The sequence below is a fragment of the Scyliorhinus torazame genome, chromosome 15 (genome assembly GCF_047496885.1).
Source record: "Scyliorhinus torazame isolate Kashiwa2021f chromosome 15, sScyTor2.1, whole genome shotgun sequence".
NCBI lineage: Eukaryota > Metazoa > Chordata > Chondrichthyes > Carcharhiniformes > Scyliorhinidae > Scyliorhinus > Scyliorhinus torazame.
The window spans coordinates 80,483,310-80,508,193 of record NC_092721.1 but is presented as its reverse complement, the minus strand read 5'-3'; the positions used below and the strand labels follow the sequence as shown (position 1 = coordinate 80,508,193).

The 24,884-nt window shown below is 47.1% G+C and overlaps 1 protein-coding gene across 1 annotated transcript in view; it reads left to right on the top strand.

The window, feature by feature from the left end:
* The window catches only part of LOC140391410 (protein-lysine methyltransferase METTL21C-like), a 58,615-nt gene extending 34,740 nt beyond the window's left edge, over positions 1 to 23,875 (top strand). Inside the window, exons 3-5 of the mRNA XM_072475944.1 lie at positions 8,046 to 8,203; positions 22,427 to 22,544; positions 23,287 to 23,875. Coding sequence (XP_072332045.1) covers positions 8,046 to 8,203; positions 22,427 to 22,544; positions 23,287 to 23,696 — 686 coding nt within the window. The 3' untranslated portion in view covers positions 23,697 to 23,875. The remainder of the gene's footprint in view (positions 1 to 8,045; positions 8,204 to 22,426; positions 22,545 to 23,286) is intronic.
* Positions 23,876 to 24,884: the final 1,009 nt, after the last annotated feature.

Below are 24,884 nucleotides of genomic sequence, written 5' to 3'. Positions count from 1 at the left end.
GCCACCTCTCAGCCCAGCTCTGCAGCTTATCTATATCCCTCTGTAACCTGCTACTTCCTTCCACACTATCGACAACACCACCGACTTTAGTATCGTCTGCAAATTTACTCACCCACCCTTCTGCGCCTTCCTCTAGGTCATTGATAAAAATGACAAACAGCAACGGCCCCAGAACAGATCCTTGTGGTACTCCACTTGTGACTGAACTCCATTCTGAACATTTCCCATCAACCACCACCCTCTGTCTTCTTTCAGCTAGCCAATTTCTGATCCACATCTCTAAATCACCCTCAATCCCCAGCCTCCGTATTTTCTGCAATAGCCTACCGTTGGGAACCTTATCAAACGCTTTGCTGAAATCCATATACACCACATCAACTGCTCTACCCTCGTCTACCTGTTCAGTCACCTTCTCAAAGAACTCGATAAGGTTTGTGAGGCATGACCTACCCTTCACAAAGCCATGCTGACTATCCCTGATCATATTATTCCTATCTAGATGATTATAAATCTTGTCTCTTATAATCCCCTCCAAGACTTTACCCACTACAGACGTGAGGCTCACCAGTCTATAGTTGCCGGGGTTGTCTCTGCTCCCCTTTTTGAACAAAGGGACCACATTTGCTATCCCCCCGTCCTCTGGCACTATTCCTGTAGCCAATGATGACATAAAAATCAAAGCCAATGGTCCAGCAATCTCTTCCCTGGCCTCCCAGAGAATCCTAGGATAAATCCCATCAGGTCCCGGGGACTTATCTATTTTCAGCCTGTCCAGAATTGCCAACACCTCTTCCCTACGTACCTCAATGCCATCTAATCTATTTACCTGGAGCTCAGCATTCTCCTCCACAACATTATCTTTTTCCTGAGTGAATACTGACGAAAAATATTAATTTAGTATCTCGCCTATCTCTTCAGACTCTACACACAACTTCCCATCCCTGTCCTTGACTGGTCCTACTCTTTCCCTAGTCATTCGCTTATTCCTGACATACCTATAGAAAGCTTTTGGGTTTCCCTTGCTCCTTCCTGCCAAATACTTCTCATGTCCCCTCCTTGCTCGTCTTAGCTCTCTCTTTAGATCCTTCCTCGCTACCTTGTAACTATCCATCGCCCCAACTGAAACTTCACACCTCATCTTCACATAGGCCTCCTTCTTCCTCTTAACAAGAGATTCCACTTCTTTGGTAAACCATGGTTCCCTCGCTCGGCACCTTCCTCCCTGCCTGACCGGTACACACTTATCAAGAACACGCAGTAGCTGATCCTTGAACAAGCTCCACTTATCCAGTGTGTCCAACACTTGCAGCCTACTTCTCCACCTTATCCCCCCCAAGTCACGTCTAATGGCATCATAATTTCCCTTCCCCCAGCTATAACTCTTGCCCTGTGGTGTATACTTATCCCTTTCCATCCTTAACGTAAACGTCACCGAATTGTGGTCACTGTCCCCAAAGTGCTCACCTACCTCCAAATCCAACACCTGGCCTGGTTCATTACCCAAAACCAAATCCAATGTGGCCTCGCCTCTTGTTGGCCTGTCAACAAACTGTGTCAGGAAACCCTCCTGCACACACTGTACAAAAAACGACCCATCTAATGTACTCGAACTATATCTTTTCCAGTCAACATTTGGAAAGTTAAAGTCTCCCATAATAACTACCCTGTTACTTTCGCTCTTATCCAGGATCATCCTCGCCATCCTTTCCTCTACATCCCTAGAACTATTTGGAGGCCTATAGAAGACTCCCAACAGTGTGACCTCTCCTTTCATGTTTCTAACCTCAGCCCATACTACCTCGGAAGATGAGTCCCCATCTAGCATCCTCTCCGCCACCGTAATACTGCTCTTGACTAGGAGCGCCACACCTCCCCCTCTTTTGCCTCCTTCTCTGAGCTTACTAAAACACCTAAACCCCGGAACCTGCAACATCCATTCCTGTCCCTGCTCTATCCATGTCTCCGAAATGGCCACAACATCGAAGTCCCAGGTACCAACCCATGCTGCCAGTTCCCCTACCTTATTTCGTATACTCCTGGCATTGAAGTAGACACACTTCAAACCACCTACCTGAACACTGGCCCCCTCCTGCGAGGTCAAATCTGAGCTCCTGACCTCTATACTCTCATTCTCCCTTACCCTAAAACTACAATCCAGGTTCCCATGCCCCTGCTGCATTAGTTTAAACCCCCCCAAAGAGCACTAACAAATCTCCCCCCCAGGATATTTGTGCCCCGCAGGTTCAGATGTAGACCATCCTGTCTGTAGAGGTCCCACCTTCCCCAGAAAGAGCCCCAGTTATCCAGAAATCTGAATCCCTCCCGCCTGCACCATCCCTGTAGCCACGTGTTTAATTGCTCTCTCTCCCTATTCCTCATCTCACTATCACGTGGCACGGGCAACAACCCAGAGATAACAACTCTGTTTGTTCTAGTTCTGAGCTTCCATCCTAGCTCCCTGAAAGCCAGCCTGACATCCTTATCCCCTTTCCTACCTATGTCGTTAGTGCCAATGTGGACCACGACTTGGGGCTGCTCCCCCTCCCCCTTAAGGACCTGGAAAACACGATCCGAGACATCACGTACCCTTGCACCTGGGAGGCAACATACCAAACGTGAGTCTCTCACGCTCCCACAAAATCTCCTATCTGTGCCCCTGACTATAGAGTCCCCAATTACTAATGCTCTGCTCCTCTCCCCCCTTCCCTTCTGAGCAACAGGGACAGACTCCGTGCCAGAGGCCCGTACCCCATGGCTTACCCCTGGTAAGCCCCCCCCCCCCCACAAGTATCCAAAGCGGTATACTTGTTTCTCAGGGGAACAACCGCAGGGGATCCCTGCACTGACTGTTTTTCCCCAGTCCCTCTTACAGTTACCCATCTATCTCCAATCTTTGGTGTAACTAATTCCCTGAAGCTGCTATCTATGACCCCCTCTGCCTCCCGAATGATCCGAAGTTCTTCCAACTCCAGCTCCAGTTCCCTAACTCGGTCTTGGAGGAGCTGGAGATGGCAGCACTTCCTGCAGGTAAAATCAGCAGGGACACTAACGGCATCCCTCACCTCAAACATCCTGCAGGAGGAACATTGCACGCCCTTCCCTGCCATCCCTCTAACTTTCTACCAAGATCTGGCTAACAACTAAATTAAATTTTTTATATAAAAAAAATATTAATAACAATAATAAAATATGGTACTTGCCTCACACCAATGGGTTTTATTATTAGGTTAGAGGAGGAGGGCGGGTGGGAGACACTACCCGTGTAGTGTCTCGGGTTTCCTCTCCACCAGAACTTATTGGTGAGGGTCTTCCCAGAAGTCCGCGGGTCGACTTCCTGTTCCCACCTTAAACACTAAAATTTAAAAAAAAAAAAATTTAAAGGAGAGACTTACCTCCCAGAAATCACTTACGCACTGCCCCCGCTGAAATGGACTAGCCTGCTCCGCTCCTGCTGAAATCGACTTGGCCTGCAAGGTAAGTAAGTTGTTAATCAGTACTTACCTCACCCAGGCTGCGACCTTTTAAACGGTCCCCTCTGCCTCGCAGCTCCCGTGCTTTTTCAAATTCCCGCGCTGATTCTAAGGTCCCAGCTCTCACTCCCGAACTAAACAGCTGACCTGCAAGGTAAGTAAGTTAGTCAGTACTTACCTCACCCCAGGCAGCGACCTTTTAAATGGTCCCCTCTGCCTCGCAGCTCCCGCGCTTGATCAAATTCCCGCGCTGATTCTAAGGTCCCAGCTCTCACTCCCGAACTAAACAGCTGACCTGCAAGGTAAGTAAGTTAGTCAGTACTTACTGATTTGAAGTGCATCAAATCATGTGAGAAGACATCGGGTACCTGTGTCAGTCATTGCGCCCCCGCGTGATATTTTGCTCAGTGGGTACAAGTCAGAAGCGCACCCACCAACAATCAATAAAACAATTGGAATGAATTAAAGAGCAGTTGACTGGGATTTTACCTTGCCCGTCTGCTTTTTGATTGGCAGGTAGGCCAATTGGCCAGGCAACCTTTATGTTTAAGCTGCTTTGGACTGAGGTCAGTGCTGCCCAGACACTCGTGGCACAGTCTTCCCACTGATATTGACTTTTATAAAAGCAAATTACTGCGGATGCTGGAACCTGAAACCAAAAGAGAAAATGCTGGAAAATGCTCTCACCCGGACCTGGAAAAATTCACCAACTTCGTTTCCAGTTTCCACCCCTCCATCATGTTCACCTGGTCCATCTCAGTCACTTCCCTTCCCCTTCTTGACCTTTCTGGCTCCATTTCTGGCAATAGACTATCTATTAATATACATTACAACCCACTGACTCCCACAGCTATCTGGAGTACAGCTCGTCACACCCTACATCCTATAAGGGGGCAGCACAGTAGCATAGCAGTTAGCACTATGGCTTCACAGCGCCAGGGTCCCAGGTTTGATTCCCGGCTTGGATCAATGTCTGTGCGGAGTCTGCACGTTCTCCCAGTGTCTGCACGTTCTCCCCGTGTTTGCGTGGGTTTCCTCCGGGTGCTCCGGTTTCCTCCCACAAGTCCCGAAAGACATGTTATTAGGTGAATTGGACATTCTGAATTCTCCCTCTGTGTACCCAACAGGTCCCTGAATGTGGCGACTAGGGGCTTTTCACAGTGACTTCATTGAGTGTTAATGTAAGCCTACTTGTGACAATAAAGATTATTTTAAAAAAAGGACTCCACCCCTTTCTCTCAGCTCCTTCGCCTCCGTTGCATTTGTTTCGATGATGCCACTTTCCAAAGTGGTGCTTTGAAAATGTGTTCCTTCTTCCTCAGCCTGATTTCCCACCTACAGTTGTTGACAGGGCCCTCAACAGTGTGCGGTTCATCTCCCGTGCCACTACACTCACCCCCTCCCCTCCCTCCCAGAACAAGGATAGAGTCCCCCTCGTGCTCACATTTCATCCCACCAACCTCCGTATGCAAAGCATAATTCTCCGCCATTTTCACCAACACGTGATGCTACCATCAGCACATCTTCCCTTCACTCCTTCTGTCAGCATTCCGCAGAGACCGTTCCCTCCGAGACAATCTAGTAACTCCTCCACCATACCCAACACCTCTCCCATCACCCATGGCCTTCCCATGCAATCACAGAAGGTGTAACACCTGCCCCTTTACCTCTTCCATGCTTAACATCCCAGGAAAAAAACACTAATTCCAGGTTAAGCATCATTTCACTTGCATCTCTTCCAATTTGGTCTACTGCATTCGCTGCTCCCAATGTGGTCTCCTCTATATCGGAGACACCAAACGTAGACTGGGTGGTCACTTTGCTGAGCACCTTCGCTCTCTGTGCATTCTGGACCCTGACCTTCCCGTTGCTGACCATTTTAACACAAGACCCTGCTCCCATGCCCACATGTTTGTCCTTGGCCTGCTGCAATGTTCCAGTGAAGCTCAACGCAAACTGGAGGAACAGCATCTCATCTTCCGGTTCGGCACACTACAGCCTTCCGGTCTCGACATCGAATTCAACAACTTCAGATGATTAGCTCTACCCCATCGCGACCCCTTGGTTTTAATTCCATTCCGTTTTAACTGTCTTTTACCTTATATTTATTTCTTTATGTATATTTTCCCCCCACTCTTTCCCCCCTATCTTATCCCCCCTTCCTTACCTTTTGTCCCCTTTGCTTCCCCCTTCTCCCCCACCTTTTTCTCATTTTACCTCTCTCGCACTCATGTCACCCCCTCCCCCCACATCCACATCTGTCACCGCTTAGCCTCTGATTTTAGGTTCTCTGCTGTTTGGACTTTCACACCTTTTATTCTCTCTGGGGACTCCCATTAACACTCTCTTCCCTTGATTTCTGTGGTTATGACTAATCTTTCATTCCCTCACCCCACAGTACAAGTATCTCCCACTTTCTATGCCTTTTATCTTTGACAAAGGGTCATCTGGACTCAAAACATTAGCCCTTTTCTGTCCTTATAGATGCTGCCAGACCTGAGATTTTCCAGCATTTTCTCTTTTGACTTTTTATAAGTTAGCAGCTCACTCTGCAGCTTATGTCCACCTGAGGGAGCACATTGGAAGAACGATCAGCCATTGACAGAGCACGTTTCACACTGGATGGCGGTTAATAATCTATATTAATGTCACAAGTAGACTTACATTAACACTGCAATGAAGTTACTGTGAAAATCTCCTAGTCGCCACACACCGTTGCCTGTTCGGGTACACTTGGACAATTCCAGTGTGGGCTGGATTCTCCGATCGCTGACAATGAAATTGTCAGGCTCCACCCCGATGCTCCGCCCCCGATGCTCCACCCATGATGGGCCAAGTCCCCGACCGCGTGAGACGCGTGTCCTCACGATGTTCGGGGACCTCACGTGGGGTCTCCGCTGGCATGTGGGACCACCAGGTACCGTTCCGCCTGGTCCATGTTTGTGTGGACCAGCACTAATCAGTGCCCGGCTACAGCTGCCCTTGGGTGGCTGGAGAATTGAGGGAGACCGGTGGATCCTGGCCAAGTAGGTCGTAAGTAGCTTTACAACCTACTTCCGCAACAGTCATTTGGTCCTGCCCATTTTGGGCAGGGTTCCCACTCCTTACATCGGCGATTCCTGGGAGGCACCGAGCTTGTCGGGAGGCTCGTTGCAAGCCTCTCCCGGCCATTCCCCGACCATGTTGCGCTCAAATGAGAGCACAAAGTGGCCGGAGAATCCCACCCTTTATAACAAGTGAGCAGTCACACATTTGAAATGTGTTTTCTAGCAGTTCTCCCACACCATACCTTAAATTAAATATATCTTGAATAACACCAACTTTCCTTGATATTGCACCTTTACCATAAAAATACAAACTTAGATGATTCACAGATGCAAACTCAAGAGGGATATAGATGAGGAGAGGGATGTAGAGATGTGTAGGAGGGAATTCCAGAGCGTGGAAGTGGCTCAAGGTAACACCACAAACTGTGGAATGAAGGGAAATGGTGGACAAGATGCTAGCTTGGAGAGACAAAGAATTCAGGCATGAGGAAAGTTGTAGGGCTGGTGGAGATTACAGAGATAAGGAGAAGCAAAATTATTAAAGATTAGGCAGAGGTTTATCTCGGAGGCAAGTGAACATTTTAGTTACTCACCCCTGTGGCATCATCATAAATGTACGAACTGCAAGGGTTAATTAAATGTCTAGATCAGCCACTAGAGGGAGCTAGAATTACAAGTATATAAGACATATGGGGAGAGAAATGAAGGAGATAGCTAGAGTACAGACTGAAGGAAAGATAGTGTGAGTGAGAGCAGATCATAGTTTATAATAGTGCAACGATTAGTAGTAGATGAGTGAAGAGTGTTAATTATGTTAATTTTCAACTGTGCATTATATAGGAGTGTCAAATCTAAGTAAGTAGCGTTAATAAATTTATACCTTTGTTCAAGTTAAAGCTATTTTGTGGTCTTTGTGAACACTACGCCAATCTTCCTGAAATTAGCAACACAAAGAACACCACACCCCTGAGGATATTCTAAGTGAGAAAATGGAAGGTAGATCTTAATCAGGGTTTATTTTCAATTATGTATAACATTATGCATCTTATACAAAGAGCAATATGTCATTTCACAGATTTCATAGAATTTACAGTGCAGAAAGAGGCCATTCAGCCCATCGAGTCCTGACCGGCCCTTGGATTGAGCACCCTACTTAAACCCCACACCTCCACCCTATCCCCTTTATCCCTGTAATCCCACCTAACCTTTTTGGACACCAAGGGCAATTTAGAATGGCCAATCCACCGAACCTGCACATCTTTGGACTGTGGGAGGAAACCGGAGCACCCGGAGGAAACCCACGCACACACGGAGAGAACGTGCAGACTCCACACAGCCAGTGACCCAAGCCGGGAACCGAACCTGGGACCCTGAAGTTGTGAAGCAACTGTGCTAACCACTATGCTACCGTGCTGCGCACATGTCATCACTCTATATATGAATGGATGAATTGTTGATAGCATATTATCATTTCAATTCAAATTATATTTTCTTTGTCAATTATAGATTTATGTTTTCTTTCCATTAGAAATTCGAATGGATGCTAAAAAGTCGTCAGGTGACGTTCATCGGATTTGGTCCCCCTCAGTTTTCGGCTACTTTCCAAAGGAATGTTACCTGTTTGCAGGTTACGAGATCACCATCCACGAATCTGTTGATCATTTTGGAGCTGTGACGTGGCCAGGGGTATGCCTTACTTAACACATCAAATTTATACTTGGAGAGGAGGAAGAAAATGGGAGACATAGGCTGGGATTTTCTCCGATAGCAACAAAGGTTGATGTCAGGCAGGTAAAATGGCATTGGAGCTGCTGATGGCAATGGCGACTTTCCCTGCCACATAGTTCAGGACTTAGAAAAAACAACTGGAAGTCACGGGTTCCACAACACATCGTGGCCTCTGATTTGCCCGCTCCAACAGCAAATCAGATACTTGAAGATCCAGGTGCAATTTGTAAAGGCCATCCAAGTGCATAACGAGCAAACCAGTTCACACAGGTGCCCCCCCCGGCCCGGTACAACCCAGCCATGGCCCTCCCCCTGAGCGTTGCACTCACGTTGAGCTGCCCGGCAGTGTTGCATGCCAGCTGCACGCACTCTGAGACCAGTCTAGCTTCACGCCGGTTTGACATCATGCAGCTGTGGATGGATTTTTTGATATGGGGGGGGGAGATGATTCCTGTTTATGAATAAATTTATTATAATGAGGTTCCCCATGTTGAACGTTGGGAAACTTGACCCGTCTCTGATGGGAGGAGGGGGCTTTGCTTTCTGGTTTGATGTCTTGGTGAAAAGCGACTTTTGTCTTCTCGCGATATTTGTCGCTCCCGTCGCCAAACTGGGCCGACGCGAATGGGAGGGGCAAACCCCTGCCATAGAAGTGAATAAATACATTTCCTGTGCTTCGCAGGAGTTGGGATACATTTGCAGTCATCTATCAATTTGTGACAAGTGCAATGATGAATGCAGCGTTCTGGCATAGCAGACTCTAATTCCATGGTGCTGTCCATGCCATAGAGGGGAAGAGGGCTGCGGGGGAGGAGGGGTGACGCACAGCATCACACACAGGAGTAGTTGTGAAAACTTGAGTTTGTTGGGTTACTTTAATCACCTCAGGGCAGTTGGTTTGAGCAGCCCAGGCAGAGGGCTGGAAACAGCTTGTCATCTTCTCATGGTGCCTACCACAAGAAAGGAAGTATAAATACATTCAACAGGGCGTTAAAATTAAAATGATTCTTAGTACATCAGTTATTTAATCAGTCATGGAATCAAGGGCTATAGGGTTAAAGCGGGAAAGTGGAGTTGAGGGTTATCATTTCAGATCAGTCATGGTCCGATTGAATAGTGAAGCTGATACGCTGGGCCGAATAGCCTACTTTTGCTCCTACGTCTTATGGTCTTATTACATTACCGCACAACTGAGGGTCACACTGTTAGAGGGAATTAGAGCATAATGTTTCAGTCCAGACTTTTCAAATTACATTGTAAAACAGCCAATAAAATCCAATGATTAGCGGTGAATTGGAGCACACTGGATTATTTACCATTAAATGCTGCAGTATTTGCATGGCAGTTGCCCAGAAGTGTCAACTTCGTCTGGACCATCCATTTTCTTACCATCATGCAGGGAAAAAATATTTTTATTCTTTTGAGTTATTCTGGAAAATATTAGTGTAGACTTAATCTGTTGGGAACCATCCAGAAACACAATTTAAATTGCAAACTTTGGATGGTTCTGCCAGGGTTACACTAATAGTTACCCAGAAAAAGGTAGAAGAATTACAATTGCTTCTAACTTTTGGGGAACTATTGCTAGCACCCACAGCGACACCAAAGGGACTCCCCCTGACCCCTGATTTCCCCCCCTACCCCTAACCTCTCACACCCTTCACCCCTGAGCCCCCACCCTTTGACCTCCAATCCCCTCCACCCCCACTTCTTTTAAATTAAAAAAATCAGGATAATTAATCATGAAAGCATTAGGTTTTGCCTAACCTTGTTGGATTTCAAATTTTTGTGTGGAGCCCAACAATGAAGCGGTTAATCTAAAAATAATACACGGGCTTTATTCAACACTGTCTGTGTTAATGTAGTTCTCTCATTCCATGGGCAGGATTCTCCGGTGGTGTGCCGTTCACTGGTGATGGGATTCTCTACTCCTACCACTTGTCAATGGGATTTCCCATTGAAGCCACTCCACACCGCCAGGAAACCGACGAGCGGGAGTGCGCTGCCAGGAGGAAAAGAGAATCCCGATGACCAGAGAATTTCGGCCCATATATCATCAAAATCAGCATTCAAACAGGTGTCAGTAGCAGCTTTAAGCAATAATACAATCATGTCATTGTCAGAAGGTGACCATCCTTTGTAACTGTGCTTTTGTTAAAAAAAAGTCCCAAAGACAAAATCTCCATAAGCAATACAATCAACTTTCTATTGTGTCAGAACAGCAGATTTTTAAAACATAATTGATAAGCTGGCAATAATTTCTAAGCATATGAGTTAGGAGCAGGAGTAGGTCACTCGGCCCCTCTCGCCTGCTCTGCCATTCAATAAGGTCATGACCGATTTGATTGCATTCCCAATTCCACATTCCCACCTAACGTAGATAACCTTTCACGTCCCTCTCTTATAAAGAATCTATCTAGCTCTGCCTTCAAAATATTCAAAGACTCTGGGTGTGATCTTCCCAAAAGGGAACAAAGTCCTGTAGTGAGTGCGTTTAGCCGTGCGTTTGCCGGCACTCGCTTTGAATAAGGGGCCTGAATGAGGAACACACGGCCTCACATAACCCCCCCCCCCCCAGAGCCCGAACGCGATATGGGAGGGTCCCTGGGCCCCCCCAACACTTACGCCAGGCAACCCCAGCACAACCACACAAGCACAAAAAATGTCAGCTTCGCACCATGGCAGTGCCCCTGCCAGCTGGCAGTGCCAGGCAGGTGGCCAGGTGGCACCAGGAATGGCAGGGCACCACCCTGTCCAAAGGGCATGCAGCTGGGGACCTCCAATCCCCTTGAAGACCCCCATGAGCGCTGTTCCGTCTGGTCCCTGTTTGTGGGGACAAGTTTTTTATTCAAAAAAATATACTTTATTCATAAAATTTATCATAAGCATTACAGGACATTTCGAATTGTCTTGACATTTCGAATTGTCTTGACTGTACATTTCCGTCAGAGTTACACATTGCTTTGACTTTCTTCCATTCAATTTTGATAATATTATACACATGTCACTCTACGTTTCAATTCCTTCTTAAATATTTACATTGTCATGTTTGTTTTATACATTGGAGTGTTGGTGGCCCAGACCGAGGGGGGTTTACACTGTTACCCGCCCCTCGGTGTACATTTGCTGGAAAGACCTTACACAGTGGTCTTTCCCCATTGCGCCTTGGCGGCAGCTGCCCCAAGCTTGAGTGCGTCCCTCAGCACGTAGTCCTGGACCTTGGAATGTGCCAGTCTGCAACACTCGGTCGAGGACAATTCTTTGCACTGGAAGATCAGCAAGTTTCGGGCAGACCAAAGAGCGTCTTTCACCGAGTTGATGACCTTCCAGCAGCAGTTGATATTTGTCGCGGTGTGTGTCCCTGGAAACAGTCCGTAGAGCACAGAGTCCTGTGTCACAGATCTGTTCGGGATAAACCTTGACAAATGCCACTGCATCTCTCCAGACCTTCTTTGCAAAGGCACATTCCACAAGGAGGTGTGTGACCGTCTCATTTCCCCCACAGCCACTCCGAGGGCAGCGTGCATTGGCGCAGAGCCTTCGGGTGTGCATGAAGAATCTGACAGGGAGGGCCCTTCTCACCACCAGCCAAGCTAGGTCTTGGTGCTTGTTTGAAAGTTCTGGTGATGAGGCGTTCTGCCAGATGACTCTGGCAGTCTGCTCAGGGAACCATCCAACGTCCTCCACGGTCTCCTTTTCCCTGAGGGCCTCGAGGACATTACGTGCTGACCACTGATTCATTGCCTTGTGGTCAAAGGTGTTTTTCTTCAAAAACATTTCCACGAAGGACAGGTGGTACGGTACGGTCCAACAACTTGGAACGTTCCGCGGCAATGAGGCCAGGCCCATCCTTCGTAACACCGGGGACAGGTAGAACCTCAGTATGTAGTGACACTTGGTGTTTGCATATTGGGGGTCCACGCACAGATTGATGCAGCTGGACACAAAGGTGGCCAACAGGATGAAGGAGGCGTTGGGTACGTTCCGCCCTCCCTTCTCCAGAGGTTTGTACATGGTGTCTCTTCGGACACGGTCCATCTTGGATCGCCAGATGAATTTGAAGATGGCTCGGGTGACTGCTGCGGCGTAGGGTCGGGTTATGGGCCAGACCTTCGCCACGTGCAGTAGCACCGAGAGTACCTCACACCTGATGACCAGGGTTTTGCCCGCAATGGAGAGGGAGCGTTGCTCCCACCAGCCCAGTTTCTGCCTTGCCTTTGCAATGCGCTCCTCCCAGGTTTTGGTGCACGCCCCAGCAGCTCCGAACCATATCCCCAGCACCTTCAGGTAATCTGACCTGACAGTGAAGGGGACAAAGGACCGGTCGGCCCAGTTCCCAAAGAACATGGCCTCGCTCTTGCCACGGTTTACCTTGGCTCCCGAGGCCAGTTCAAACTGGTCGCAGGTGGTCAAGAGCCTGCGTACAGACGCAGGATCCGAGCAGAAGATGGCAACGTCGTCCATGTACAGGGAGGCCTTGACTTGTGTGCCTCCACTGCCTGGGATCGTCACTCCTCTTATACCCGGATCCTTCCTGATGGACTCGGCAAAAGGTTCTATGCAGCACACAAAAAGGGCAGAGGAGAGAGGGCAGTCCTGCCTGACTCCGGATTTGATCTGGAACTTTTCTGATTCCCACCCATTGATTGAGACTTCGCTATAGATGTTTGTGTAGAGCAGTTTGATCCAATTGCGAATTCCCTCCCCAAACCCCATTTTGGAGAGCACATCCATCATGTAGGTGTGCGATATTCTGTCAAAAGCCTTCTCCTGGTCAAGGCTGATGAGGCAGGTGTCCACCTTCCTGTCCTGCACGTAGGCGATCGTATCCCTGAGTAGCGCGAGGCTATTAGAGATCTTCCTGCCGGGTACAGCACAGGTCTGGTCAGGGTGGATCACCGACTCCAGAGCAGACCTGACCCGATTGGCGATGACCTTGGCTAGAATTTTGTAATCCACATTCAACAGTGAAATGGGTCGCCAATTTCGAATTTCTTCCCTTTCCCCCTTCTGCTTGTAGATGAGGGTGATGATGCCTTTCCTCATGGACTCTGACATGCTGCCTTCCAGAAGCATACTCTCGTACACTTCCAGCAGGTCTGGGCCTATCCAGTCCCACAGAGCCGAATACAACTCAACCGGTAAGCCGTCACTTCCGGGAGTTTTACTCGTCTCAAAGGACTTGACGGCCTTTGTCAGCTCATCCAGAGTTAGTGGTTTGTCCAGGTTTTCCAGCTCGCTGTCGCCTATGACCTCCGTGATAGTCGACAGGAAGGTCTGGGAAACAGTGCTATCTGTTGGCTTCAGGTCATAAGTCCGGCATAAAAGGATTGGCTGATCCTCAGGATGTCAGACTGCGATGACTTTACAGAGCCATCTTCTTCCTTCAGGCTGCTGATCACAGAGGTCTCTCTGTGCACCTTTTGGAAGAAGAAGCGTGAGCACTTTTCGTCCTGCTCCACGGAGCGGACTCTGGAACGGGTGATAACCTTGGAGGCCTCCGAGGTGTAGAGCGAGGCTTGCTGGCTCTTCACTTCTTGAAGATCCTCCTTGACATCCACCCCCATCGACTGCAGCTGGAGCAAATTCTGCATACTTTTCTGGAGCCTGGACATGACCCCTCGTTTCTCTCTCACCTTTTGAACGCCCTTGAGGATGAAAAACCTCTTGATATTCCCCTTGATTGCTTCCCACCAGAGATGTGGGGCCTCAAAGAGGGGTTCCACGGTTCTCCAACCCTTGTAATCCCTCCTGAGTTCCTCGAGGTTCTCAGGGGTCAGCAGTTTTACATTTAGCTTCCATGTCCCCCTGCCTACCCCCTGGTCTTCCTTCAGGTGGCAGTCGGCCAGTAGGAGGCAGTGGTCAGAGAAGAACACCGGCCTTACGTCGGTGGACCTGACCGTGAAAGCTCGGGACACAAAGAAGAAGTCTATCCTGGAGCGGACGGACCCGTCTGGCCGTGACCATGTGTATCTACGCTGCGCTCCGTCTGCAGGGTTGCTGCAGACGTCGAGCAGCTTGGCGTCTTTTACCGTTTTAGCGTCTAGTTTGCTGTCGGCTCTGCCGGATCGTCCAGCCACATTGATGATGCAGTTGAAGTCACCACCCAGGATGACCGGCGTGGAGGTGGCCAACAGCAGTGGGAGTTGCTGAAGGATTGCCAGCCGCTCACCTTTTACGGCCGGGGCGTACACATTAATAAGTCTGAGAGGGGTGTTTTTGTATTTGACGTCTGCTACGAGGAGGCGCCCGCCCACCACCTCCTTAACGTCGGAGATGGTGAAGTTGCCTCCCCGCAGCAGAATACCCAGGCCGGAGGAGCGGCAGTCGTTTCCTCCTGACCAGATGGATGGCCTGTGGGACCACCAGCTCGACCAGTGCCTGTAGTTGCTGAGGTGCGGTATTCCGCACTCCTGCAGGAATAGTAGGTCAGCTTTCACATTTGCTAAATGGTTTGTGGGGACAAGTACCAAACGGCGCTCACCCAATGTCCCCGAGGTGAAGGGATTGAATTCCAAAGTCTCGAGTACTTGGGAATCTGCACATTAGAGTAAGGCTTACCGCCTCACTCTAATATGCAGATTTTCTAAAAAATGATCCCGCCCATTGTGGGCAGGATTCATCTTGCCATGCCTCACGAGATTGCGCTGAATCTCACGAGGCGGTGTGAGCCGGGTAGATACCAGGAGCAGGGTCTCCCAGCTTTCAATGGCCACGCTGCACCGCGGCGAGCTGCTGTTCCGGCGCAGCATGGCCGGAGGATCGCACCCTCTGTTTCCATTGCCTTTCGAGGAAGAGTTCCAAAGACTCGTGACCTGGAGAGAATAAAAATCTCATCCATGCCTTAAATGAGCGACCCTTTATTTTTAAAACAATTATTCGTAATTCTAGATTCTCCCACAAGAGGAGACATCTTTTCCATAACTACCCTGTCAAGACCCCTCAGGATCCTCTGTGTTTCAATCAAACAATATAACACAGCAGTGAGCCACAGTTCATACATAGGGCCCAAAATAGCACAGCACTTGGTATTATGACAAACACTGTATTGCTTTAATCATGAATTAATTGGAACTGTAGCCACCTAAAATGGCTGATTTGGCCAAACCCCGATGTAAAATGGCGAACTAAAAAGGCTGATGGGAAAATCAGCCAACAGGACTCAAAACGGACAGCTGCAGACAGAACAGTGTATTCGGCTCTGGGGAAGTCGGCCCAGATCGATACCTGCGACCATTAGCAGCACATCAACCCAGCCATCTGCAGTTTAATCGGCTATCCCCGGGAACAATTGCTACAAATTAGCAATTGAATGCCGATCCAGACCTCTCGGCGCCAGCAGTGGCCAAGACAAAGAAAGGTGAACGACCACCCCCCGATCAAGGAATCGCCCCATTATTGGAGCATATCGAACCCAGTAATTGGGACCAAGTCCAATCACTTGGGACCAGGGTCAAGGTCCGCCCCGAGAGGCGGGAAGCCCCTGGGAACTATAAAGATAGGGGCCAAGTTCAGATCGACCCTTCTTCTCCTACTCGCAACCTTCGAGACCCTTCGACGAAAGAACAAGTAAGTCTTACTCCAGCGATCTCTACCAGATAGGTGTTCCAGACTATCGACCTGTACCAGCCTTTTTGAATCCCGCAGGCCCGACCCAATTCGATAAGCTAGTCATTTCCCTGACCTGGTGGGCCACCACCAAAGTTAAGTATTGGCCTTTAGTGGTAGGTAATAGTCTAGAGGTAGTATTGTTGTATAAGTATTTATTGCTGTATATAATAAATGATCGTTGATTTAACTTTTACTAAGCGGTGTGCTGTATTATTAATCATGACTTGAGCTTGAACCACGTGGCGGTATCAGAAAGATACCTGGCGACTCGTGAGCAAAGGTGACAGAATTAGAGCTAATAAAACTAAGGCTAATAAGAGCAACATTTTGGCAACATCCTGACGGGACCTGATTTAGAAGTGGAAAACCACTCCGGGAGAACCCAAGAAATTTGAATAGAATCCAATTGGAAACAAAAAAACCCACAAGTGTTCAAGCGGTTCTGATTAATAATTCACAATTCGGAAGTGTGTGTATGCATGCGAAACTAACAGGGCTATAAGGTAAAACTGATAGATTTTTGTTGCGTCAAAACTGTCGGAAGTCTGTATTTTCGGAAATTAGCGCAAACTGTACCCGCATCTACGACACCACCTCAGCCGAAGCAAGCAGCTAGGAGAGATGGCCATGCAGGCAATGCAACACCTCATGAACCCCGAGGAATTTGCGGTCGCAGCGACCAGCAGAAGTAGAGTGGGACAGTACCACACTTGGGAAGATGAAATTCGGAAATATCTCAAGGGCAAAGGATGGCCCATGTGGAATGATTTCTGTAATAATGACGACTCAGGTCCCGGAAGTATAGGGCATACTTGGTGGGAGAACATGAGTGAAATCCATAAAAAGAACTTAGCAAAAGCTCGCAAGCCGATGGCAATTGTGTCCTGCCTGGCACAATTGCGAGGCACAGAGGAGGTCATCAGGATGCTCCGCAAAGAAGTAGAGGGCATACATCGTATAAGTAAAGTCGATGTATGCGAGGTGGAGAAAGAGAATCTGGAATTGAGGTGGAAATTAGCAACAGAGGACGAAGAGGTGGCTGACACCAAACGGGGTCACCAGTCTTGTCTGGCGCATTTGAGTAGTTTCCAGTCCCAGTACGAAAAGGCTTATCAGGACACGCAGCGTGCAGTCCTGGTAAAGAAAGAGACAGAGAAGCAGGTGGAGACGCTACAGAAGCAATGTAATGATCTCAAGGCAGCCTTGAGAGCGCTCCACGCTGCAACCACGGAACAAAGGCAGAGCACCATAGACCATGCGAAGTGCCGGAAGCAAAATGCAGACCTGCAATCACTGCTTTCTGTCCAAAAGGGATTCCAAGAAACCTTTGGGGAAAGTTTAGACCAGGAAGACGGCCCTGATTGGGAAGAATTGCAGGAAACAGCGCAGAGATATGTTCAAGGAACATGTGCGCAGGGAAAGCCCCAAAGGAGAAAAGCATCCCCACCCCCCACACATCAAGTAGTTCAGGCTCCGTGAACCCTGTAGCAACCCACCGCACAGCCACATCAGACGAGGCGGAATTCCTATATTCCACCCCCCTCACAGTGACCCAATTACGGGACGCGTGTGCAAAAATCACACCGTTCCTCCCCGCTTCAGACCCACACCATTTCTTTGCCACCGTCAAACATCAGGCAACCATGTACGGCCTGGATGAGAGAGAGCATGTAAAGCTCGTGGTTCTAAGTTTAGACCCATCGGTAGCAGCAGCCGTTCCCGACCCACAGAATGTAGGAGGAGGCACCCTTGCAGAAATGCATACTGCGATCCTGGATGCGATCGGGTATAACCGGGGTGACCCCGTAGATGGCCTCAATAAGTGTTGGCAGAAGAAGTCAGAACACCCCACAGCGTTTGCTGGACGCCTGTGGATTCATTTCACAGCAGTTTTCGGTAATTTAGAACGCGCCCATTTGTCCCAAGACAGTATGGCCAAATGGACCCGCACCCTTATCTCCCATGCCACAGAGGCAGGACAAAAAGCCGGTACGAATTGTGACCCCTCAGAGGAAGCCCACAATGAGAAATGGGTTTTAAAAAGATTGTCCCGCGCCTCGGAGCAGTCTGTACAAAGCAAACCCACAGTTAAAAATCCTGAAGAACAGCAGGCAGAAGCAGACAAACCCGCAGTTAGGGAACCCGAGGAAGAGCAGGCAGACATGCATCCAGTTAAAACGCACCAGAACCCCGCATGGGTAAACGATGGAAGGAACAGCCCCCCACAGAAACCACCGGAATGTTACAATTGCAGACAATTAGGACATTACGCACGAGAATGTCAAGCCCCCCTGAAACAGCAACGGGATCAGCCCACAAATGCCCCCCGAACCGGCAAAGACACCAACAGCCCCGACCCCCCACCCAGGGAACCACACCCAAGGGAACAATGCACCAGAGAGCCTGCTCCTGAGCTATGTGCCCCAGGGGTCATGTTACAACTGTGGGCAGCCAGGACACTTCGCCCGAGATTGCAGGAGACCCCCACCAGCTAGACTAGCCCCCAGATATGAAAGAGAACACCACCCACAGCAGCTACAAGGTCCCAGCTGCCCCAGCACACTGTGAGCGCTTACCCACCACTTCTCATGGCAGCGTTACCTCAGCACTCCCTCCATATGCTAATTACACCCCATCCCAAATGTGATTTATGATGTCCCGTATTCTGATGGAACCTGCAGGATGTTTTATGTTGTTCGTACGTTTGTTTTGTGTTGTTCGTCCGACAGGAGAATTTTTTCCCAACCGCTTGTTCAGCGGTACCAACTTATCTGCAGATACCTGGTCAACAGACCAGATGCTTGTTCAGTGGAACTAGCTTGTCTACAGACACTTCAGCTGATACCGGTCGGGTACCAGACGCCTGATCGTAACTGCTCTTCTGATTCAAGGGAGAGAATCACTGTAGCAACCACACCACAATGACTACATTTTTGCCCGTTCTTGTTGGTTGCTCAGGCAGTGGAGAAACGGCGTGAGACCCGCCCTGCCTGGGGACCCCCCCCCCCCGTCGGTCAAACACGCTCGGGTAGGGGAGATACGGCATTGGTAGCCGTCCTACCCGGGGACTCCATCCAAATCTTACCCGTCGCGGCCCATACGCACCTCATTTGGCATGTTTCATTTCAAAAAGTTTTTATTTGTTTAGGCGACCTTTAGGTTGCTGCCATCTGCTATTTACATACTGGAACATTCGGATGGTAAATCAGCACTGGTCCGTCATTGGGAAGTGTGCCGTGTCCTAACATTTGTTTTGAGGAAAAAAAATGAGGGAGTCACACATAGTGACCAATTATAAGGGTATAATTGGCCCCAAAAGGACAGACACACAAACACACCGGATATTAAACCAAGGTAGTTATAGCTACTATGCTTGTTTTCACAGAACTCCAGAGGCTCCAGGACCGGAGAAAACAAAAGGACACAAGAAGGAAAAGGAAAGAGGACAGCCAGGAGGACTTCTTTCATCATGCTCAACACTCTTTTGATGAACATTTGGTTGCGCGGGAACGCGGACCCCATTACTTCAAACCTCCCTGCCGTTAATGCCCCGCAGTACCCAAAGCCCAGTCACCAGCGACACTGCATCTTCCTGGTGTGCCAGGTTCATAACCTGGTACTCCCTGTCCTACGTGATTGAAGCACTGTTAGCGTTGGCGATACTCTGCTGTGTAGTGCAGACTATGCGCCTCCTCAAATGGAGAAGGAGAGCGTACCGCGCTTGAACCCCGGTATATCGGATCCGATCCCCTATATTCTGTTATGACCAGACCCCTGACCCCCGCGACCTATAACACAATAATAAAGAACATGCACTTGCGTTTTTACTGTAAATAAAAAGATGTACAAAACTTTTCATGAACAAAAAAAAAAGTATGATCCTGAGCTTGACTGCCAAGCCAGGAAAGAGTATATTAAATGTTGTGATTGTTGTTGTATGTTTTAGGAAGATAGGATAATGCAATGTTTAGTGAGTATAGTGTATTTAGGTAAAATTAGAGGTTCCAAGTTTTTTATTTTGTAAATGCATGCCCCTGCCTGACATAGCGCCCTTAGAATTGTTTAGGTAAAAAAATTTTGTGCATAGCTAGGGCCAGAGCAGTGGCCATAGGAGGTGTCCCCCCCCCCCCCCGGTCAGGGAACGGAAAGAACAAATTTATGTGATCCTTCACGCTTTGCGTTAGGATCACAAGGAGGAAATGTAGCCACCTAAAATGGCTGATTCCCGAGTATTTGGCCAAACCCCGATCTAAAATGGCGAACGAAAAAGGCTGATGGGAAAATCAACCAACAGGATTCAAAACGGACAGCTGCAGGCAGAGCAGTGTATTCGGCTCTGGGGAAGTCGGCCCAGACCGATACCTACAACCATTAGCAGCACATCAACCCAGCCGTCTGCAGTTTAATCGGCTATCCCCGGGAACAATTGCTACAAATTAGCAATTGAAAGCCGATCCAGACCTCTCGGCGCCAGCAGTGGCCGAGACAAAGAAAGGTGAACGACCACCCCCCGATCAAGGAATCGCCCCATTATTGGAGCATATCGAACCCAGTGATTGGGACCAAGTCCAATCACTTGGGACCAGGGTCAAGGTCTGCCCCGAGAGGCGGGAAGCCCCTGGGAACTATAAAGATAGGGGCCAAGTTCAGATCGACCCTTCTCTCCCTTCTTCTCCTACTCGCAACCTTCGAGACGCTTCGACGAAGAAACAAGTAAGTGTTACTCCAGCGATCGCTACCAGAGAGGTGTTCCAGACTATCGACCCGTACCAGCCTTTTTGAATCCCGCAGGCCAGACCCCAATTCGATAAGCGATTCGTTTCCCTGACCTGGTGGGCCATCACCAAAGTTAAGTATTGGCCTTTAGTGGTAGGTAATAGTCTAGAGGTAGTATTGTTGTATAAGTATTTATTGCTGTATATAATAAATGATCGTTGATTTAACTTTTACTAAGCGGTGTGCTGTATTATTAATCATTACTTGTGCTTGAACCACGTGGCGGTATCAGAAAGATACCTGGCGACTCGTGAGCAAAGGTGACAGAATTAGAGCTAATAAAACTAAGGCTAATAAGAACAATACCAAGTATTTGTATTTGCCATTGTTATATTTTGGATTTCATGCCAGATATTCTATATGGATTCAGTAACAATTTTCATAATCATATCTTAGAGCCCCTAGTACCAATAGTGTATTTTGTCCTTCCCAATACTGAGATAAAAGCTTTTGAGTTCTGCAGCTTAAACAAAGAACTTATCACTGCTCCAGTTACTGAATTAACTATGTTCCACCAAGTTATTCTCCATGTCTTCAATAGAGAGATTTGACATAAAACAGGTAAATTACTAGCAATCACTGTGAAAGTGTTACAATAATGTACACATTTTATTCTTTACTATATACTAAGTTAAAGATGCCTTCCCTTGAGCTACCTAATGCATTCAACTTTAAAACTGATATTCACTTCATATCTGATAAATTAGATATGGAGTCATTGCAGCTCCACAAAAGCAAAATACTGCAATTGCTGGAAATTTGAATTAGAAATGCTGGAAATATTCAGCAGGTCAGACAGCATCCATGGAGAAAAATGAAGTAAACATTTCAGGTTATGATGATCCTTCATCAGAACAGGAAAAATAAAAATTGTTTTGAGCAAGTAAAATGGGAGAAAAACAGGTAGGAAAAATGAAAGTGAATGTCTACGATATGGAAAGTAAAAGGGGTAATGAGTAAAGAAAATTTAATTTCACTTGCTCAAAACTGTTTTACCTTTTCCAAGTTCTGATAAGAGATCGTCATGACCTGAAATGTTAACCCTGTTTTTCACCACAAAGGTTCTTTGACCTGCAATGTTTCCTGCATTTTCAAAAAAATATTGTTCATGGGAGTCATATTTATTGCCCTAATTGCCCTTCAGGGGGCAGCTAAGAGTCAACCACATTGCTGTGGATCTGGAGTCACAGGTAGGTCAGACAATCCCCTAAAGGGGATTAATGAATCAGATGAGTTTTTACGACAATTGACAATGGTTTCATGGTTATCATTAGACTTTTAATTTTATTTATATTATTGAGTTTAAATTCCATCACCTGCAGTGGTGAGATTTGAACCCAGGCCCCAGACCATTACCCGGGTGTTTGGATTACTAGTCCAGCGACAATACCAATATGCCACTGCCTCCCCTCTAATTTTTCATATTTATTTTCACCTAACCTCCTGCTGGTAACACAGCGGGACTATTAGTTGGGTTTGGGCAGTCTCAAGTACAACCCGCTCAGTATCTTGGGACCTCAGCGGTCTCAGTCAAGGACTATAGTCAGTCACTGACCATACCCTCTTCTCTCAGATTTTTCTGTCAGCATTTCCCATTCAGTTTTGTTTTTCCAACTATAACAATGTAGTTTCAGATCCTTGACAAGAGGCTAACTCGAGCTCTGATGTCTCTGAATTTCATTACCATCTTACATGGAAAAAATACATGAATTCTTTAAGTTGCTCAGGAAAATATTAGTATATACTAAATATATTTAAATATCGACCAGGGGTTATAATTGTTTCTTTCCACAGGCAGTTGAGTTGTGCCATTTTCTAGAAAACCACTGGACGGAATTCAACCTTAATGACAAAAATGTAATAGAACTAGGCGCTGGAACAGGACTGGTGTCTATTGTGGCTGGCTTACTAGGTATTTATATTTTTCTTCTTGTTTTCAGCTTTGCAATGACAACTTGTATTTACATAGCGCCTTTAATGTAGAAAACTATTCCAAGGGGTTTCTGGGAATGGGCACCCGACCAAAGCTGCAGCAATCAAAAACTTGGACAAAGGAGTTCTTCGGGAGGATCTTAGAGAAGGAATGATCTTGAGGCACAGGAGTTTAGGGGGAGCATGGGTGTTAAAAAAGCTGACATCAGAGGAACATGTGTGAAAAAAGCTGACATCAGAGGAACTTTTTGGGAGAGGCTCTAACAGTGGAGAAGGCGAGAGAGATAGAGATTTAAACATAGGCAGTGCTGTAAAGGCACTTACTCCAATTAAGGGGCAACTTAGTGTGGCCAAACCACCTAACCTGCACATCTTTGGGTTGTGGGGGTGAGACCCATGCAATCACAGGGAGAATGTGCAAACTCCACAGGACAGTGACCCGGGGCCAGGATCGAACCCGGGTCCTCGGCGCCGTAGGCAGCAGTGCTAGCCACTGCGCCGCCCACTTAATTAAGAATTTTGATTGAAAGAAAATTTTAAATTTTACATGTGTATTTACTGACTTACACAGGCCCTCTAGCTAAACTGAAGTCATATGCACACTATTTTTTTCAATGCAACGTAATTAACTTACAATATAGAGTGACAATTTAATATCATTCATTGAACAGACTGATTTTGTATGCACCTGTACATCTGATTACTTATGTCTTTTCTCTCAGGCGCTTATGTAACTAGTACAGATCTCACTTGTGCTGTTGGAAACTTGCAAAGTAATCTTATGAGAAACACACGATGGAGAAGCAAGCATCAACCCCAGGTTAAGGAGTTGGTTTGGAATGCGGATTTAGATAAAAGCTTTCCTCAATCTGTTCATCATTATGACTACGTCTTAGCAGCTGATGTTGTTTACCATCATGACTGTCTGGATGATTTATTGGCTACATTTGATTATTTTTGTCAACCAGGCAGCGTGATACTATGGGCAAACAAATTAAGATTTAATTCAGACTACACATTTTTGGAAAAATTCAAGGCCACATTCGATACGATAGTTCTGGCAGATATCCCTCAATCAGAAACAGTAATAATTAAGGGGACAATGAAGGCGCAATTAGCGAAGAATACTTAGTGGGAAATAGGCATGTTTTTCTTTCAAAATAATGCTCTTAATGAAAAGGAAAGAATGGTTTCTGTTAAATCTATTTGAAGTGAACCCTGTATGTTATTCAATGCTTTTGGAAATTTTACATTTTTAATATTATTTTGTACATGGATTGTTCCATTGTTTAAGAAGTCAGTTGCTTTCATGTTGTGTACAAGATTTAATTGTAAACATTGAGCACACTGAAATACACTGCAAAATGTTATTCACTATTCACCAATAGTTTGCATTGTTTGCTGTTCTATTTGTTTTAGCTTTGAATTTATAGGGAAATCTGCTAAAAAACAGGCAGAGTACAAAATTCAGATACTGAGCATTTGTGCAACATAGACACCTTTGGTGCAAGTCACATCGGACCCCATATGTGTGAGGATATTAGTGTGTGCAGTCGGAATCTATACGAAGTAGGCAAATCATGATGACAATTCGAGAATAACACAGATTTGATCCCAATGCTGCAGTGTTGGAACTAAGTATCATTACCTACTTTCAGATTAGTTGCTAAATGATTTCTGACTGTTGCAAAGATTTTGCACATGTTTGGCACTTTCATGAGTTATTTAAGATTGCTAAACTGTACAAGGAATGATGTGGGACATGCTGAAGGAATTTGTCCTGATTTCATAACTTCTGCATGGACCAGTTGCTCCCAGACTCGGAGCACGAAAAAGTAGGAGTAGGCCATTCCGCCCATTGAGCCTGCTCCACCATTCAATCTGATCATGGCTGATCCTCTATCTCAACACCATACTCCCGCTCTCTCCCCATACCCCTTGATGCCTTTGCTTCTAGAAACTTAAATAAATTCAGTGGCTTGGCCTCCACAGCCTTGAGGTAGAAAATTGCTCTGATTGAAGAGATTTCTCGTCATCTCAGTCCTAAATGACCTACCCTGTATCCTGAACTTCCCCACTGAAATCTGCCATATGCTACTGCCACAAAGTTCCAACCTTAGCACTCTCAGAGTAAGATTGATGAGCATTGTCAGAGGCTGTGAAAGTGACTGTCGCCATGAATTTCTACGTGACTTGTTGTGGGTGGGAATTGTAGGTATTTCCAATATCACCCAGTTTTTAATTCAACATTGCCTAAAGGTCACCAAAACTTTGATCTTAACTGTAACTTCCCATATCATCCACATTGCCCTTAAAACCA